Source organism: Marmota monax, unplaced genomic scaffold, assembly GCF_021218885.2.
Source record: "Marmota monax isolate L192 unplaced genomic scaffold, Marmota_monax_Labrador192_F-V1.1 WCK01_AAM20220418_F8-fsc00091, whole genome shotgun sequence".
NCBI classification, from domain to species: Eukaryota; Metazoa; Chordata; class Mammalia; order Rodentia; family Sciuridae; genus Marmota; species Marmota monax.
In genome coordinates, this window is record NW_026692434.1 from 6,516,364 (window position 1) to 6,533,825 (window position 17,462).

Below are 17,462 nucleotides of genomic sequence, written 5' to 3' on the forward strand. Positions count from 1 at the left end.
TCCCAATAACTATTCTTCTGCAGCATTTTTAATTTAATTTAATTTTGAAATTTTTTATTACTTTTATTTTTAATTACTAAAAGAATGCACATTCCTTATAATTTTTAAAAAATATCTTTATTTGTTTATTTTTTAATTTTTTATGTGGTGCTGAGGATGGAACCCCGGGTCTCACGCATGCGAGGCAAGCGCCCTACCACTGAGCTACAACCCTGGCCTAAATTTTTTTTTAAATACAGAAGAGTAAAAAATTAGAAAATATTTTCTCCATGACCAATTTTAACATACTTAGAGTACTGACTTAAAAATTATTTTTATCTCATAGCCTTCTCTTTATAGAGCCTTATGTTCAGTGCAAGCCCACAGTCTTTATTTTTACTTCCCTCCTTCATCCCTCATCTCTACTCATTCTCCTCCCCTGCATTACTACCCACTCTATTGTGTTTATTATGCTCTAAATTCTGAAGTATCCTTGGAAAAACACCACTTTTTTTTTTTGTATTTTTGGTTAGTTTTTGGAAGTAGTGTTAACTATAAATCTTCTTGCTAAATACTTCTTGAGGTTTCTGTACATTATTACTATATTATGTCATTCCTTAATAAACATCCATTACATTTAACTTTTATTACCCTAATGATAAACACCTGGGTTGCCTCCAGCTGTGTCACAATAAACAGTGTGGTACATATGTTCTTTTATGGACTTGAGCAAGAATTATTCTGGAACATAAATTCAGTTGTGTGGCATATATATAGGGCCAAGAGGCATAATCCCTTTTGGTTTCCGAATGGATTTACCAGTTTATAATCCTCCCCACTTCTCTGGTGGAAAATAATTTATATTTCGATACATCCTTTGCTAACACTTAATGGTGTCAAATTTACTTTTTTTCTTTATATTGTGGTATGGAGGATTGAACTGAAGGCCTCTCAGTGTTAGGCAAGTGCTCTACCACTGAACTGCTTTTTTTTTAGTGGTAGGTGGACAAAATGCCTTTATTTTATTCATTCATTTGATGGCCCTTTATTTTACTCATTTATTTATATGCAATGCTGAAAATTGAACCCAGTGCCTCGAACATGTGAGGCAAACACTCTACCACTGAGCCACAACCCCAGCCCTTATTCATTTATTTTTATTTGGTGCTGAGGATGGCACCCAGTGCCTCACATGTGCTAGGCAAGCGGTGTACCATTGAGCTACAACCTCAGCCCCACTGAAAGGCATTTTTATCATCATAATAAAATTGTTATTTTATGCTGGGCATGATGGCACCCTCCTGTAATCCCAGCAACTCAGGAGGCTGAGGCAGGTGGATTGCGAGACCCTGTCTCATTAAAAAAAAAAAAAAAATTAACAAGGAAGCTGGGTATGTCGCTCAGTGGTGAAGTGTCCCTGGGTTCAATCCCTGGTACGAAAAAAAAAAATTTGTGACAGGTTCTCAAATTTGTGATCCTCCTGACTCAGTCTCCCAGGTAGCTAGAATTACAGGGACATACCACTATGCACTGGGCTTTCTTTTTCTTTTGTTTTGTACTGGGGATTGAAGCCAGGGCACTTTACACTGGGATATACCCCAGGTTCTTTTTATTTCTTATTTTCAGACAGTCTCAGCTTCCTGAGTCACTGGGATTACAGGTGTGGGCCATCACGCCTGGCTGCAGTTTTTATTTTTATTTTTTTTGAGATGTTATCGTTATCTCAGTATGTTTCCCAGACTGGTTTTGAACTCCTAGGCTCAACTGTTCCTTTTCCCTCAACCTCCCAAGTAGCTGGGGCTACAGGTAGGTGCCACTACATCTGTTGTATTCAATTGTTTATTATACCACAAGATGCTACTACATTCAATTTTGAATATATCTGTTCACTATATCCTCATCTACTTTAATTTTTACTCACTTGATCATCTCAGATAGTCCTGGTACAATCCATTCTACCTTCTTCGTTCATATTCTCCTCAGATTTGGAGTAGAGGAACTAGGACTCTGAAGAGTTAATGTAACATAGCCCAAGACTGCCTTCCCTGAGAGAAGCTTACTTACTCATCAGCATCCATAGACTCCATTTTAGAGTGGGACAATAGTCCCACTCTAAATAGTCTGAGGAAGCTGCCCAGAAAAAACAGAGGTAATGTATGTGAGAGTGGTATACAAATGCTGTTAGCATATGCTTGCTTCTCTGATGGTCAAGCAGGATTTGGGTATGTCCCAAGATAAACCTTGTATCACTGAACAGCACTATTGCCATCTATTTCTTTTTCTTTTTCTTTTTTTTTTGTACTGGTGATTGAACTTAGGGGTGCTTGATCACTTAGCTCTATCTCTAGACATTTTTGTTTTTATTTTGAGACAGTGTCTCAATAAATTGTCCAGATTGGCCTCCGATTTGTGATCCTCCTGCCTCAGCCTCCCAAATACCTGGGATTACAGGTGTGTGCCACCGTGCCCAGCTGAAATTTTTTTTAACGTTAAAAAACCAAGTGCATTATAGTAGGTATTGTATGGGTGATTTATACAATATACAGACTCTAACAGCATCACAATACTTCACACAAAACAGTCCTTGAGCATTAAAAAGACCAGACTATTTACCCTTCCCACATTGCTTTCAATCTCAACCAGATTGCTGTGGAAAGCTGAAGTTTCAGACTGTGGAGGGAAACTATAAAATGCTTACAACAAGGAGCTATTTGTGGTATGCTGAAAGAAGACTGGGACCAATATGCACAGTTGATCCTGAGAGGTGACGGCACAGTTGAAAATACGAGCGTATTTCAGTTGTTCAGCCAGCAAGAGTGCTTAAGAAAAAGATTTCATGCTGTATATGTGTGTATATGTATATTTAATAATACCTATATATCTGTATCTATATCTCCCCTTGCCCCCATGAAAGTCTAGACTATTTTGGCTGAAGATGTGGCTGGCGGGGAGAGAGAGTTCAAGCGCTTTTTCAGCTCAGTAGGGCAATAATGGCTACTCCATTATCAGCACAGGACTGGCAGTGACTAGGAACTTCTGTTTCCTCCTCCCCCAACATCAAGATAAAGTGAAAGTAAACAGGCACTCTGGAAAATTACTAGTGTTCTTCCTCCTGAAGGCACATGAGAAGAAAGGACAGAAAATTCATTACCTTTCTTTCTTTCTTTCTTTTCCTTTTTCTTTTTCAGTTTTGCTTAGACTCAGCTTTCTGTTGCAGAACTCCTGGAAACAATTTTCTCTATTATCCTTTATCAGTAAGAACTTTTATGGTTGGCTTTTCTACTATGGTTGCTCTAAAAAGCAGAGGCATCTGAAAAGATTTTGTAATCTATCTTAATTTATATTTCTACAAGAAAATTAATTAAAAAAAATAGAAATTACATATTTACCCATGTCTATTTATCTGAGGCAGTAAAATGCTTTTACTGAGAGGAACCAGGCCATTTCCTGGTGCTCTTCCTGTCTTCAAACTTAAATACTACATAAATATTTCTGTTTGGGGCAATTTTATTTTGAACAGTAATGTGCCACCCTTAGAGAGGAGGCTAAACAATCCACTTTGCAACAGGAACCAAACTCAAATTCAAGCAAAATTCTCTGCTTTCTTGAAAAATGAAACAAATGCTGAAGTAAGAATGACATTATAGTGACTGATTTTAGCATTTGTCTTAATTTTTTTTTTTTGTTCCAGGAATTGAACTCAGGGGCACTTGAGATCACTGAGCCACATCCCCAGCCCAATTTTGTATTTTATTTAGTGACAGGGTCTCACTGAGTTGCTTAGTGCCTCATTTTTGCTGAGGCTGGCTTTGAACTTGCCATCCTCTTGCCTCAGCCTCCCAAGCTGCTGGGATTACAGGCGTGTGCCACCACCATCTCTTTTATAAACCTGATTTTCAAGGTCAGTTGGCACACTCATTCCCACAGGATTTGATTGTTGGGTGAAGTTTTGCATGGAAGTTTTTAAAGGCTGGAACTTATGAAGCAGAAAAAGGTTTGATAAATAAGAATGTGAACCCTATGAGAAAAGGGGTATCCCCCTACCCCACCACTACCTTATCCCTGTGTAAAGAACAATACCTGGCACCTAGTGAATGCTTAATAAATATTTAAGTAAGTGGAAGAAGTGTTTTGCCTATACAGAATTTAGCTATTCTCAAATACTTTCGAAGTCATTTACAAATAATTGCTTCTTATAACTTATTTTTTTTGCAATTTTTTATACCTTTATTGTATTTATTTTTATGTGGTACTAAAGATCGAGCCCAGTGCCTTGCATGTGCTAGGTGAGCGCTCTACTGCTAAGTCACAACCCCAGGGCCCTTATAACTTATTTTGAGGTTTACATATGTTCACTATAAGGCATCATTTCTTCTTGATAAGAGTTAAGGTTGCAGGCTGGGGTTGTGCCTCAGTGGTAAAACACCTGCCTAGCACATTTGGGGCATTGGGTTTGATCTTCAGCACCATATAAAAATATAATAAAGGTATTGTGTCTGTCTCCAACTTGAAAAAAAAAAAGTTAAGGTCACATTTATCCCAGCCCCACCTCACCCTTTTCGTACTGGGATTGAACCCAGGGGTACTTTACCACTGACCTGCATTCCCAACTCTCTCTTCCCCTTTCTTTTTTGAGACAAAGTTTTGCTAAATTGCTTAACTTGGGATCCTCCTGCCTCAGGCCTCATAAATTGTGAAGGCCCTATATCCAAATAAAAAATAAAAAGGGGCTGGGTGTGGTGGTGCACCTGTAATCTCAGCAGCTCAGGAGCTTGAGACAGGAGGATTGTGAGTTCAAAGCCAGCCTCAGCAATGGGGAGGAGCTAAGCAACTCAGTGGACCCTATCTCTAAATAAAATACAAAATATGGCTGGGAATGTGGTCCAGCGGTTGAGTGCCCCTGAGTTCTATCCCTGGTACCAAAAAAAAAAAAAAAAAAAAAAAGTTTGGGTATCTATCACAGTGGTAAAGTACCTCTGGGTTCAATCCCCAGTATCAAAAAAAGAAAAAAGAAAAAACAATGTGAAATGAAAACTTTTAATTTATAGTTCATTTAAAGAGTTCCTTACAAAATGTTTATTGAACACCTAAAACTGACTAAGCACATGTTGTGAGGGAGGCCACTGTGTGAGAATCAAATGGAGCTTGCCCTTAAGATGCTTGTGAAGGAGCTGGGTTCAGTGGCACATGCCTGTAATCCCAGAGGCTCAGGAGGGATGCTGAGGCAGAAGGATCCCCAGTTCAAAGCCAGCCTCAACAACTAAGTGAGGCCCTAAGCAACTTAGAAAAACCCTGTCTCAAAATAAATAAAAATGGCTGGGGATGTGGCTCAGTGGAAGTGCCCCCATGTTCAATCTCTGATATTAAAAAAAAAAAAATGTTTGCGAAGAATCTAACAAGACACAGACATGTGTTCGTAAGTATGAGAAAGAAGGAGAAAGGTGATCAGGAACCAGACTGAGACCCAGGAAGGGAAAGCAATGGCATATCAATGGCCTACTGGTATCATTATTAATTAGAAAAAAGAGGAAATACTTAATATTTGTTAAATGAATAATTTATCTCTTCCTCATAACTGAGCTTCAATCCTTGAGCCAAACCTAAAGAACCCCAAATAAATAAATAATATAGTGTTTTAATGGATCAAAGGAAGAGATTGTTTCTCCATCAGGGAGGGTGGGAAAAATCGGGGTCATGAAGGAGGTGGGATTGAAGAGCAACCTTCTAGGACCAAAGGATGAACTCTTGAACCACATTCCAAGCCCTTTTTATTTTAAGACAGGGTTTTGCTAAGTTGATTAAGACCTTGAACTTGGGATCCTTCTGCCTCGGCCTTTGGAGTTGCTGGTACTGCAGGTGTGTACCACCATGCATGGCACTGGGACCATTTATCTTTTATACTCCAGGGGGAAACAAAAGCTACAAGCCTCTATTTTTTAGGAGCTAGCAGAAGGATTAAAAAAAAAATTCTATAGACATAAAAAAACTGTTATTGAAAAAAAAGATAGGCAGTTGATTAGATGTGTGGTTGGGGATGGGAGACCAGGAAAGAACAAAACATGATTCCAGGTGCAAGCCTACATGACTGGGGAAATCTTAACAGGAATAAGGAAGGTGGCAGATATAGCTGGTTTTATTTGAGGAGGGGAGGGGAGTGAGGTTGAACTTAAATAGTCTCAGTTGCAAAAGGGATAGCCAGTTGGGGATGTCTAGTAGGCAGCTGAAAACCTGGTGGTATTATACAGCAGTTTGAGCAAAAGGTAATTTTATTTATTATTTATTTGGTGGGACTGGGGATTGAACCCAGACCCCTATACAACTGAGCTATGTACCTAGCCCCCCCCCCCTTTTTTTTCAGTATTGGGGATTTAAAACAGAAGCGCTTAACCACGAGTCACATTCCCACTCCTTCCTTCTTTCCTTCCTTCCTTTCTTCCTCCCTCTCTCCCTCCCTCCCTCTCTCCTTTCCTTCCTTTTTTATCTATTTATTTATTTTGGGACAGAGCCTCACTACATTGCTAAGGCTGGCTTTGAACTTTTGATCCTCCTGCCTCAGCTTCCTGCTGCTAGGATTACAGGCATGTGCCACTGAAATCAGCCTCCTTTTTATTTTTTGAGACAAGGTCTCCCTAAGTTGCTCAGGCTGGCCTTGAATTTGCTATCCTCCTGCCTCAGTCTCCCAGAATTGCCAGGATTATAGGTATGCGCCATTATGCCTGGTGGTGTTTTGCTTTAAAATAATGTATTTGAATAGATTATACTGCTACATTTGGTAAAGTAAAAATTAATTCCCCTTCTTATTCCTGGTGGCCTGTTTTCTCACCCCAGAGGTAACCACTAATTCCAGTTTCTTGAGTATTATTCTAGAGAGATTATGGATATATATGCTTTTTATGTCCCTGGGAGATTTTTGTATACTTGTTTAAAGGCTAGAGAAGACTTGCATATCTTTGAGACAGAAGGGAAAGGGTCAGAGAAACAGATGGAAGAAGCAAATTAGAAGAATTACTGAAGCAAGTTCTTAGAGGAGGTAGGAGGAGACAGAATCAGTGATGTCCTTATGTACTTTAAAAAGCAGAGTGCGAGGCTGGGAATATAGCTCAGTTGGTAGAGTGCTTTCCTCACATGCACAAAGCCCTGGTTCAATCCCCAGCACCACACACACACACACACACACACACACACACACACACACTAATAATAGTAATAATAAATAAACTAAAAAAAATAAATAAAAAACAGGGTGGACCCTTTTAGAACTATGAAGGGAAGATGGATGGTAATAAAGATTTCCAATGCTGTATCACTTTGATGGTCTGTTTCCTCAGTTTGGTGGTGGTAGAGATGCATTTTGAAGTAGATGGATTGCTTCAGGAGAATACAGAGAAGATATAAAAATAGTCACTGTGGACATGAGAAAATACCATGGAACTGTCAGATTGAAAAATCAAAAAGGTTTATTTTGATGATTTATTAAAAAAAAATCACCATAGCAACTTAATTTATATTTACACATTAAAAATTAATTTACATAAATATATTCACATCATCTTATATTAAACATTTTCAGTTAAAACATTACAGGTAATCATAAACAAAACATAAACCAAATTTTAAATATAAATGCCCTCAAAGTATGCTCAATAACCACAATAGATGAATCAGGAAAAATAAGATTTCAGGAACAAACAGTACAGATGATTCCATGGGCCACAGGCCCTGTGGTCTTTAAAAAGCCACTTTCACTTATTTATTTTTATGGTGCTGGAGATTAAACCCAGGGTCTTATGAATGCTAGGCAAGCACTCTACCACTGAGCTATATTCCCAACTCTAAAAGTCACTTTAAACTAACCAGAAGCTTACATGAAGCCAGCTGAAGAAAAAGAGATTTAAATTTTTTTGTCTTATTTTAATGTAGTTAAAAAAACCATTGTTGAGAGCCACAGCCTGAGGGGCCCCAGCAAACTTCCAGCTGCCGGCTGATGATTGGCTCACAGCAGCCCCAGCAACATCTAGCTGATTGGCTCCTCGGCCCCAGCAACGTCTAGCTGATTGGCTCCTCTGCGGTGATGCTCATTGGACTGTTTCCCTGCCCTTTCAGACCACGGAGCTGCTCATTGGGGGACTTTTTTGGCTCCGCCCACGTGACCCAGCCAATCGGCCTCAAGAGCAGGAGGATTGTGGGAGGTGGAGAGAAGCTTGTGGGGGAGACAGAGGCTTGCGGAAAGCCGGTGGTGGCAGTTGAGGCTCTGAGGGTTTTTCCTGAGAGGCTATTTTGTTTGGCGTGTGTGGTTCTAAAAATAAAGTTAGTTTCTTTTGACAAGTGGCTCCTGATTGTGCCCAGCCAGACTGCGGCATTTGGTGGCCCGTACGGGGAGCGACTGAGGGTAAGTGAAACTGCTCGCCCCTGAGGGCAGGGCGAGAGGATGGGTAGCCATTTTAAGATTCCTCTTTTATTTTGCTTCACTTTTGTTTTAAGTTGCCTGTCCCTGGAGATGAGTGAGACGGAAGAAAAACCGCTCACATCTGAGGAAAAACTATTTACGTCTGAGGAACAGATAGGGAGAAAGGACGGATGCACATGTCAGGAGGATAGAAAGGCTATAATGACTTTTTGTTGTTCCCTTTTTATTTCATTCTGTCTCGGTTTTGTTTGGCGTCATCTTGTTGGGTTGTACTATAGTAGAAATATGGGATCAGAAATTAGTAAAAAACAAACTGAAAGAGTGTTAAGTAAATTGTTAGAGGAAGGAGGCATCCCAGTAAAATCAAGAGCAGTCAGGGCATACGTTGATACAATACAAAAATGTAGCCCATGGCTTTTTAAGGAGGAGTTGTTGAATATATCACAATGGAACCATCATGGTGAAGATTTAAAAAGAATAGAAAAGAAAAGCCCAGGGACTCTGCCAGTTGGCACATTGCCATTGTGGACATTCGTATCTTGTTTGCTTAGTCCAAAGCCTTCAGTTCAGACAATGGTAGAGGAAGGAGAAGACATAATGATTCAAGTAAAAGAGAAGGTCTCTCAAGTTAGTCAGACAGAGGAAAAGATTCAAGTAAAAGAGAAGGCCTCTCAAGCTAGTCAGACAGAGAAAGAAAGTGTAAAACAGAAAAAGCCATCAGGGGGAAAGTTACAACAGGAGACTGCTACTAACACCTTTCTATCACCAGAGGGTGTAAGTGTCCAACCAACAGCACCACCTCTACAGGAGACTGCTACTAACACCTTTCTATCACCAGAGGGCGTAAGTGTCCAACCAACAGCGCCACCTCCATATGCTGGGAGGCCCCCAACCCCCGCAGTTGATAGTTGGGATCCTGAGACAAGGTCTCAAATATTAACATGCCCTGTATTTGAGGCAGGAGGGCAGCGATTTTACCAAGTTTTAAATTTCAAAACAGTGAAGCAGCTAAAAGAGGCTGTAACAACCTATGGTCCTCAAGCACCCTTCACTGTAAGCATGGTCGAATCCATTAACAACTTGAACATGACGCCAGCAGATTGGGCTAATATGTGTAAAGCTGTGCTAAATGGAGGACAATACCTGTTATGGAAGGTTGCCAATGAGGAATTTTGCAAGGAGACGGCTAGGCGAAATGCAGCAGCTGGTTATCCTCAGAGAAATCTAGATATGTTGTTAGGAAAGGGACCTTATGAGGATCAGCAGCAACAAATTGCATATGATCCTGGCGTATACGCACAAATTGCTGCAGATGCAATTAAGGCATGGAAGACTTTACAAGGACATGGAGGTTTACAAGGTCAATTATCTAAGGTAATACAAGGAGCTAATGAACCTTATGCTGAATTTGTAGATAGGCTTATTCAAACAGCTACCAGAGTTTTTGGGAATACAGAACAAGCAATGCCATTACTAAAACACCTGGCTTATGAGCAAGCGAATCGTTGGTGCAGAGATATCATTAGACCATGGAAACATGAAGATTTAAACACATATATTAAATTATGTAGAGACATTAATGAACAAGAGCAAGTCGTGGCAGCTGCAGTAAAATAGGCTTTAGATGCCAGAGACATTAATGAACAAGGGCAAATTGTGGCAGCTGCAGTAAAACAGGCTTTAGATGCCAGGCCAAGAACATGCTACAATTGTGAACAAACAGGACATTTTAAAAGGAATTGCCCCATTGGAGGAGGGTTTAACAAAACTAGGTATCAAAGGAGTAGAATACCAGGTATTTGCCCACGATGCCGTAGAGGGAGACATTGGGCTAATGAATGCCGTTCTCAAACCACCATAGAGGGTACTCCATTATCAAAAAACGAACAAGGACCAGGTGTTTATCCACGATATCGTGGAGAAAGGCATCGGGCTCCATTGCCAAAAAATGGACAGGGGGGCCCAATGCTCCGGGGCCCAAAACCACAAATATACGGAGCACTGGAGGAACCCAGCAACCCCATCAGGGTAGTGCCCAGGACACATTGTCCATCAGATCCCTCATCAGACAAACCAGAGGGAGCGCAGGGTTGGACATCTGCGCCTCCGCCAGAGCAGTACTAACTCCAGAGATGGGAGTTCAAATCATTCCCACAGGGGTGAAAGGACCTCTTCCCAAAGGAACAGTAGGCTTATTATTGGGACGCAGCTCTTCTACTCTAAAAGGACTTATGATAAGTCCTGGGGTAATTGATCCCGATTATGAAGGTGAAATAAAAATTATAGCCAGTTCTCCAAAGGGTATATCAGTAATTTCACCAGGAGATAGAATAGCACAGTTACTAATAATACCCAGCCTACATGATAAATTTTCCAGTCGTACTGTAGAAAGAGGTTCCAAGGGATTAGGCTCCACAGGTGTAGATTGGGCTATGCTTTCTTTAAATTTAGATTCTCGCCCCATGCTAAAACTAAATATTCAAGGACATGAATTTAATGGGCTACTGGATACAGGTGCAGACCTTAGCATCATCTCTCGTCAAGAATGGCCAAAACATTGGCCATTACAACAAGCCACTCAAACGCTTCGAGGCCTAGGAGTGGCGACTAATCCCCATAGAAGTGCAATGGTATTAGATTGGAAGGATCCTGAAGGATGTGAAGGAACTATACAGCCATATGTATTGGATCATCTTCCCGTAAATTTATGGGGACGAGATGTCCTAGATCAATTAGGTTTGACATTAACAAATAACATCAACCAAAATGCACCCACTATTATGACTAGACAAGGTTTTAGGAAAGGAAAAAGATTAGAAAAACAAGAACAAGGTATAGCAGCACCAATACAAATAGATCAAGGAACAGACAGACATGGGTTGGATTTTCAGAAAGGGCCACTGAGACAATAAAAATTACTTGGAAATCAGAAAGACCAGTATGGGTTCCTCAGTGGCCCCTGACTAAAGAAAAGATACAAGCAGCCCATGACCTGGTCAAACAACAATTAGCAGAAGGACATATACAACCTTCTGTATCTCCCCATAATACTCCCATTTTTGTCATCAAAAAGAAATCTGGTAAATGGAGATTATTGCAAGATTTAAGAGCCATTAATAATGAGATGGTTATTATGGGACCTGCTCAATCAGGGATTCCTCAGTTGTCTGCTTTGCCAAAAACCTGGTATGTTTTAGTTATAGATATTAAAGATTGTTTTTTTTCAATTCCAATTCATCCTGAGGATAGTCCACGTTTTGCATTTACTATCCCTGCACTGAATCATGAAGGTCCTGATCAGAGATATGAATGGAAAGTACTCCCTCAAGGGATGGCTAACAGCCCAACTATGTGTCAAATTTATGTTAACAAAGTAATCCAGCCACTTAGAAATCAAAATCCTGAACTACAAATATTTCACTATATGGATGATGTATTATTAGCACACAAAGATAAAAACACATTGCTAGAATGTTATGCCACACTTACAAACTTATTAAAAAATTATAATCTAGAGATAGCAATAGATAAAGTACAATTAAATTTTCCAATTAATTATTTAGGAGTTCTATTATCCTCAACCATGGTCCGTCCACCAAAAATTCAAATACGAGTAGATCAACTCAAATCACTTAATGACTTTCAAAAGTTATTAGGAGACATAAATTGGATAAGGCCTTATTTAGGTATACCAACAGGAGAGTTGGGACCTTTATTTGATATCCTAAAAGGTCCATCAGATCCAAATTCACCCCGAATGTTAACGCCTGAAGCAAGAAAGGCATTAAAAATCATTGAAACATATATGGAAAATATGCATTTGGATAGAATTGATATAAGTTTGCCTTTATTATTTATTGTACTACCAACAAAAAATATTCCTACAGGAGTATTTTGGCAAGAAGGTCCATTATTATGGATACATTTATCTTATTCTCCTAACACTATTCTTACTAGGTATCCTGAGGCTGTAGGACAATTAATACTCAAAGGAATAAAAGCAGCAAAGGGAGTGTTTGGAATTTCTCCCAATAAAATTATTACTCCATATACTATGAATCAAATTGATGAGTTAGCTAATGAGTTAAATACTTGGGCAATAATCATGTGCAAATCTAATGTTTCATTTGATAACCACTTACCATCTAATCCTTTATTGTCTTTTTGGTCATTGCATCCTGTAATTTTTCCAAAAATGACAAGAAAAACACCTATCATGAATGCTCCAAATATATTCACTGATGGGTCAAATAATGGTACAGCAGCAGTAGTTACCCCTGATCAAACTTTTACATTTTTAGTACCCAAACAATCAGCTCAAAAGGTAGAGCTTAATGCAGTTTTACAAGCTTTTGTGATGTTTAAAGATTCTGTATTTAATTTATTTTCTGATAGTCAGTATGTAGTTAATGCTATAGTATCTCTTGAAGATGCTGGTAGGATTTCCCCTTCTTCTACTGTTTTCTCTTTGCTTTCCACTATACAAAGTCTAATCTGGGACAGAAAAGATCCATTCTTTTTTTTTTTTTTTTTTTTTTTTTTTTTTTTTAAGAGAGAGTGAGAGAGATAGAGGTAGAGAGAGAGAGAATTTTTTTCAATATTTATTTTTTAGTATTTGGCAGACACAACATCTTTGTTTGTATGTGGTGCTGAGGATCGAACCCGGGCCGCACGCATGCCAGGCGAGCGCGCTACCGCTTGAGCCACATCCCAGCCCCAAGATCCATTCTTTATAGGACATATCAGGGCACATACAGGATTGCCTGGCGCCCTTAGTTTGGGCAATGATTTAGCAGATAAAACTACACATGACATACATATTTTCTCTACACTAGAAGAAGCTATAAATTTTCATAAAAAGTTCCATGTCAATGCTAATACTTTACAAAAGCGTTTTAAAATAACTAAGGAACAAGCTAGACAAATAATAAAACAATGTCAAAATTGTGTGACCTTTTTACCACAAGTTAATCTTGGAGTCAATCCTAGAGGATTGATACCTAACCATATTTGGCAGATGGACGTCACACACTTGCCAGAATTTGGAAAATTAAAATATTTGCATGTTACAGTTGATACTTCTTCTGGATTTTTGATGGGCTCCCTTCATGCTGGAGAAAAAACTAAAGATGTTATAGCTCATTGCTTACAAAATTTTGCCACTGTGGGTGTTCCAAAACAGTTAAAAACAGATAATGCCCCTGGTTATACTTCTACCTCTTTTAAACAATTTTGCTCAACATTTGGCATTACTCATATAACAGGAATCCCATACAATCCACAGGGACAAGGCATAGTTGAAAGAGCTCATCAAACTATTAAAATGTACTTATTAAAGCAAAAAGAAGGAATTGGGAAGGGGTATATATTCCCCAAAGATAAACTTAAAATAACCCTTTTTACTCTAAACTTTTTAAATTTGGATTCATCAGGACTTAGTGCTGCGGAAAGGCATATGTGTCCAAAAAATGTACATAAGCCCAAGGTACTTTGGAAGGATATTCTAACAGGACAATGGAAAGGTCCTGACCCAGTAATTGTCTGGAGTCGGGGGTCTGTTTGTGTGTTTCCACAGGGAGAACAGCAGCCGATTTGGATTCCAGAAAGATTAACTAAAGCGATTTCTACAGACCAAAAAGAAGATGATTTGGCTCAAATCCATAACAACTGATATCCAAAACTCCAGTTTGGCTATTCTTACATCTGCAACAGAACCAGGATGCTTTTTTCAATATCTATTTTATTATTGCCCTTTGCCATATCATGAAGTTCTATTTTGTTTTTTGAGCTCATACAGACCTAGGTTAATGTTTTGCTGATCAGTTCTATTTTTTGACTATAGAGTTTTTAAGCATTGCAATGGAGATTTCACCTGTAAAAAGTTATAAGGCCTTTACTATAATGTTATGTGTTGTATGTATTATATTATGTGTGCACACTTGTGTTTTGTGTTATATGTTTGAATGTACGTATGTCCATATATCATATATGATGAGCGCTCATGATAAAATGGATCCAAATATTTTTTTTTCACGTGATTTATATGGTTTAATTTAAATTGGGTAAACAACTGTTGAGGATTGTTTTAATATGTAAACAAAAAAGAAGGTTAACAGATCTGTTTGTTTACTTTCACCTTTCCTTTTCATTATATTTAATAATTCTCTTAAAGATAATGTAAATTGTTAAGAAAATTGTTTTCTTTTAGTGCCTTCTGTAATGTTACATAATTTTTTCTTTAGCCATTATTGCCAGAATTCCTATCTTCATCCCAGTGCCGGTGAAGACAATGTAAATTGTTAAGAAAATTGTTTTCTTTTAGTGCCTTCTGGAATGTTACATAATTTTTTCTTTAGCCATTATTGCCAGAATTCCTATCTTCATCCCAGTGCTGGTGAAGTCAAAGATAAAACCAATCTACAGCTTCTACAATAGCCATCACTGAACTGCTTGCAGAACTTGCCTGGACACATTGTGAGCTCACCTGTATGCATTGTGAACTATCTGTTGGTGCAGCGACTTATGGTAGTGTTGGGGTATTTTTGCTGATGATGTCACCGGTGGTACAATTTTTCAAAGGAGCCCTCAATTGGCTTAATGTCATGGCATTTTGCATCCTCCTCTACTAGTGATGGTCTAAAATTTGGGGGCCAACAGAGGTGAGGCAAAGAACCTCACCCCCCCACAGGTGCAAAGGCCTATCCACAAGTATGGCTGTATGCTGGACCGGTAGTCAGTGACGGGTATGATCCAATTGCAGTGGTACCAACCTAAGACAGGAGGCTGACGCCTAGAGGTCAGTTCATCCGATGACGGGTAAGGACCATATGTTGAATTGGACTGCCTAACAGGCACGGTCCCTAAGCCACATGCTTGTTGTTTAAACAGAGAGGGGGAGATGTTGAGAGCCACAGCCTGAGGGGCCCCAGCAAACTTCCAGCTGCCAGCAAACTTCCAGCTGCTGGCTGATGATTGGCTCACAGCAGCCCCAGCAACATCTAGCTGATTGGCTCCTCGGCCCCAGCAACATCTAGCTGATTGGCTCCTCTTCGGTGATGCTCATTGGACTGTTTCCCTGCCCTTTCAGACCACGGAGCTGCTCATTGGGGGACTTTTTTGGCTCCGCCCACGTGACCCAGCCAATTGGCCTCAAGAGCAGGAGGATTGTGGGAGGTGGAGAGAAGCTTGTGGGGGAGAGAGAGGCTTGTGGAAAGCCGGTGGTGGCAGTTGAGGCTCTGAGGGTTTTTCCTGAGAGGCTATTTTGTTTGGCGTGTGTGGTTCTAAAAATAAAGTTAGTTTCTTTTGACAAGTGGCTCCTGATTGTGCCCAGCCAGACTGCGGCATTCCATAATTTCAGAATTTATACTCTGATTCACATGAAATTCGTTTTAGTCAAGGATGCTATTATTTGTGGGATAGATTGGGCATCTCATTTTTTTTTTTCTTCCAGATTCCATGAGAGTAGATAGTCCAAAGTGCTGGGAAGGGAAAGTTTGAGGCTGCATCAAGACCATAATTGTGGATCTTACTGCTCTTGTCTATTCAGGGCTTCATATACACATTAATAGCCCCAGAAAGAGAACACCATACAAAGATTTTGGCATTGGCCCTGGACTTGGGTGCTGCTTCTGATAAATGTTGGACACTCTGTCCCTGATGCCAGAGAGGGAATGCTTGGCAGCTGCCTGGGCATGCTTTGCTCAATTTAGGTGCCAGGCCTAATTATACAGTGGCTAGCAGCTCTATGGAGATGCTGAAGTTTGAGACTAAGTGTCACAGAGAGCTAATAACAAATAGTTTTCATGAGAAAAGTGAACAAAAACAGGTGTTTACCAAAACCTGAGGTTATTATCTAGTTTGATAAGCAGTATAAGAGGGTTCATTTCATTTCATTCCCTTAAATGCGGCCCTTAACAATAAATAGAGTTCTCCTATTTCATGTCACCTGACTTGCAGCCAGGGGTCTGAACCTTAAGTTTAAAGTCCTGCATATATATTATTAGTTATTAAAAAGAGCAAATTTTCCTAATCTGGCAACTAGTGACACTTCATGATTACAAGCCTTAAAATTTAATACAAGTACATTTTTTAATATATAGAATGCTTACACATTAAAATATCAAAGGCACTTTTCAGGTTACATGATAAATAAAAGTACATTAATAGAAAGAGGATTATTTATTGTTTTCTTCAGTTTTTGTGTCCATGGTAATCACTGACAGCCCACTTCTGCACTTCGCCTTTGGCCAATAGTACAAAGAAAATGGCACCAAATACATTAATAGCAGCAGCGATACAAAAAACAATTTGCCATTCTCTAACAGTGTTCTATAGAGAAAAAAAGAAAAAAATGAAATGAAAAAATTTTGTGTCCAGTTTATAAAAAAGGTTGTATCACAAAACTGTTATGATAGCAACTTTATTCATCAAAGATATGCTTGAAATAACTCAAATGTTCACCAGCAGTAGCACTGTGGTGTGTAAGTTCAATGAAATATTATATAGCAATGAGAATGAATGAGCTACAATATGGATACATCTCACAAAGTGTTAAGCAAAAGAAGACAGAGTATATATGAAGTGATTCCATTTATATAAAGCTAAAAATCAGACAAAACTAATTTATGGTTAAAAGTCAGGAATAGTTCCTCTTGAAAGGGGTGAGGGAGGAGTGGCAGGAATATCAAAGAGGCAAAATTCCCTTGCTGAGGGACCAATGATCTATTTATTGATTGGGGAATGGCTACACAGATATGTTAATGTTTTGAATATTGATTCAGCTGTACAATTATAACTTGTGTATTTTAAAAATACGTGTTATATTTAAAAAAAACCAGTGCCTCACACATGCTAGGTGCCTCACACATGCTAGGTGAGCGCTCTACCTCTGAGCACAACCCCAGCCTGCCAGCCCTTTTTTATATTTTATGTAGAGATAGGGTCTCACTGAGTTGCTCAGCACCTTGCTAAATTGCTGAGACTGACTTTGAATTCCCAAAATACTGGGATTATAGGCATATGCCACTGTGCCTGGCTTGAGATACGTTTAAACTTTAGAAAGTAGAGTTGGAAAGAG

At 39.2% G+C, this 17,462-nt stretch overlaps 1 protein-coding gene across 9 annotated transcripts in view; it reads right to left on the minus strand.

Annotated features, from left to right (window-relative positions):
* Slc17a5 (solute carrier family 17 member 5) overlaps positions 1 to 17,462 on the minus strand; it is a 76,814-nt gene that overhangs the window by 15,504 nt on the left and 43,848 nt on the right. For 2 of the 9 annotated variants that reach the window (XM_046443027.2, XM_046443024.2), the window contains one exon: positions 16,450 to 16,714. The exons of 5 other annotated variants lie outside the window; for them this stretch is intronic. In XM_046443027.2, the coding sequence (XP_046298983.1) occupies positions 16,561 to 16,714 (154 nt within the window). In that variant the 3' untranslated portion in view covers positions 16,450 to 16,560. Of the gene's footprint in view, positions 1 to 95; positions 7,384 to 14,068; positions 14,090 to 16,449; positions 16,715 to 17,462 lie in introns of those variants that run through there. 2 more of the 9 variants (XM_046443026.2, XM_058578886.1) reach the window with 2 other exon arrangements.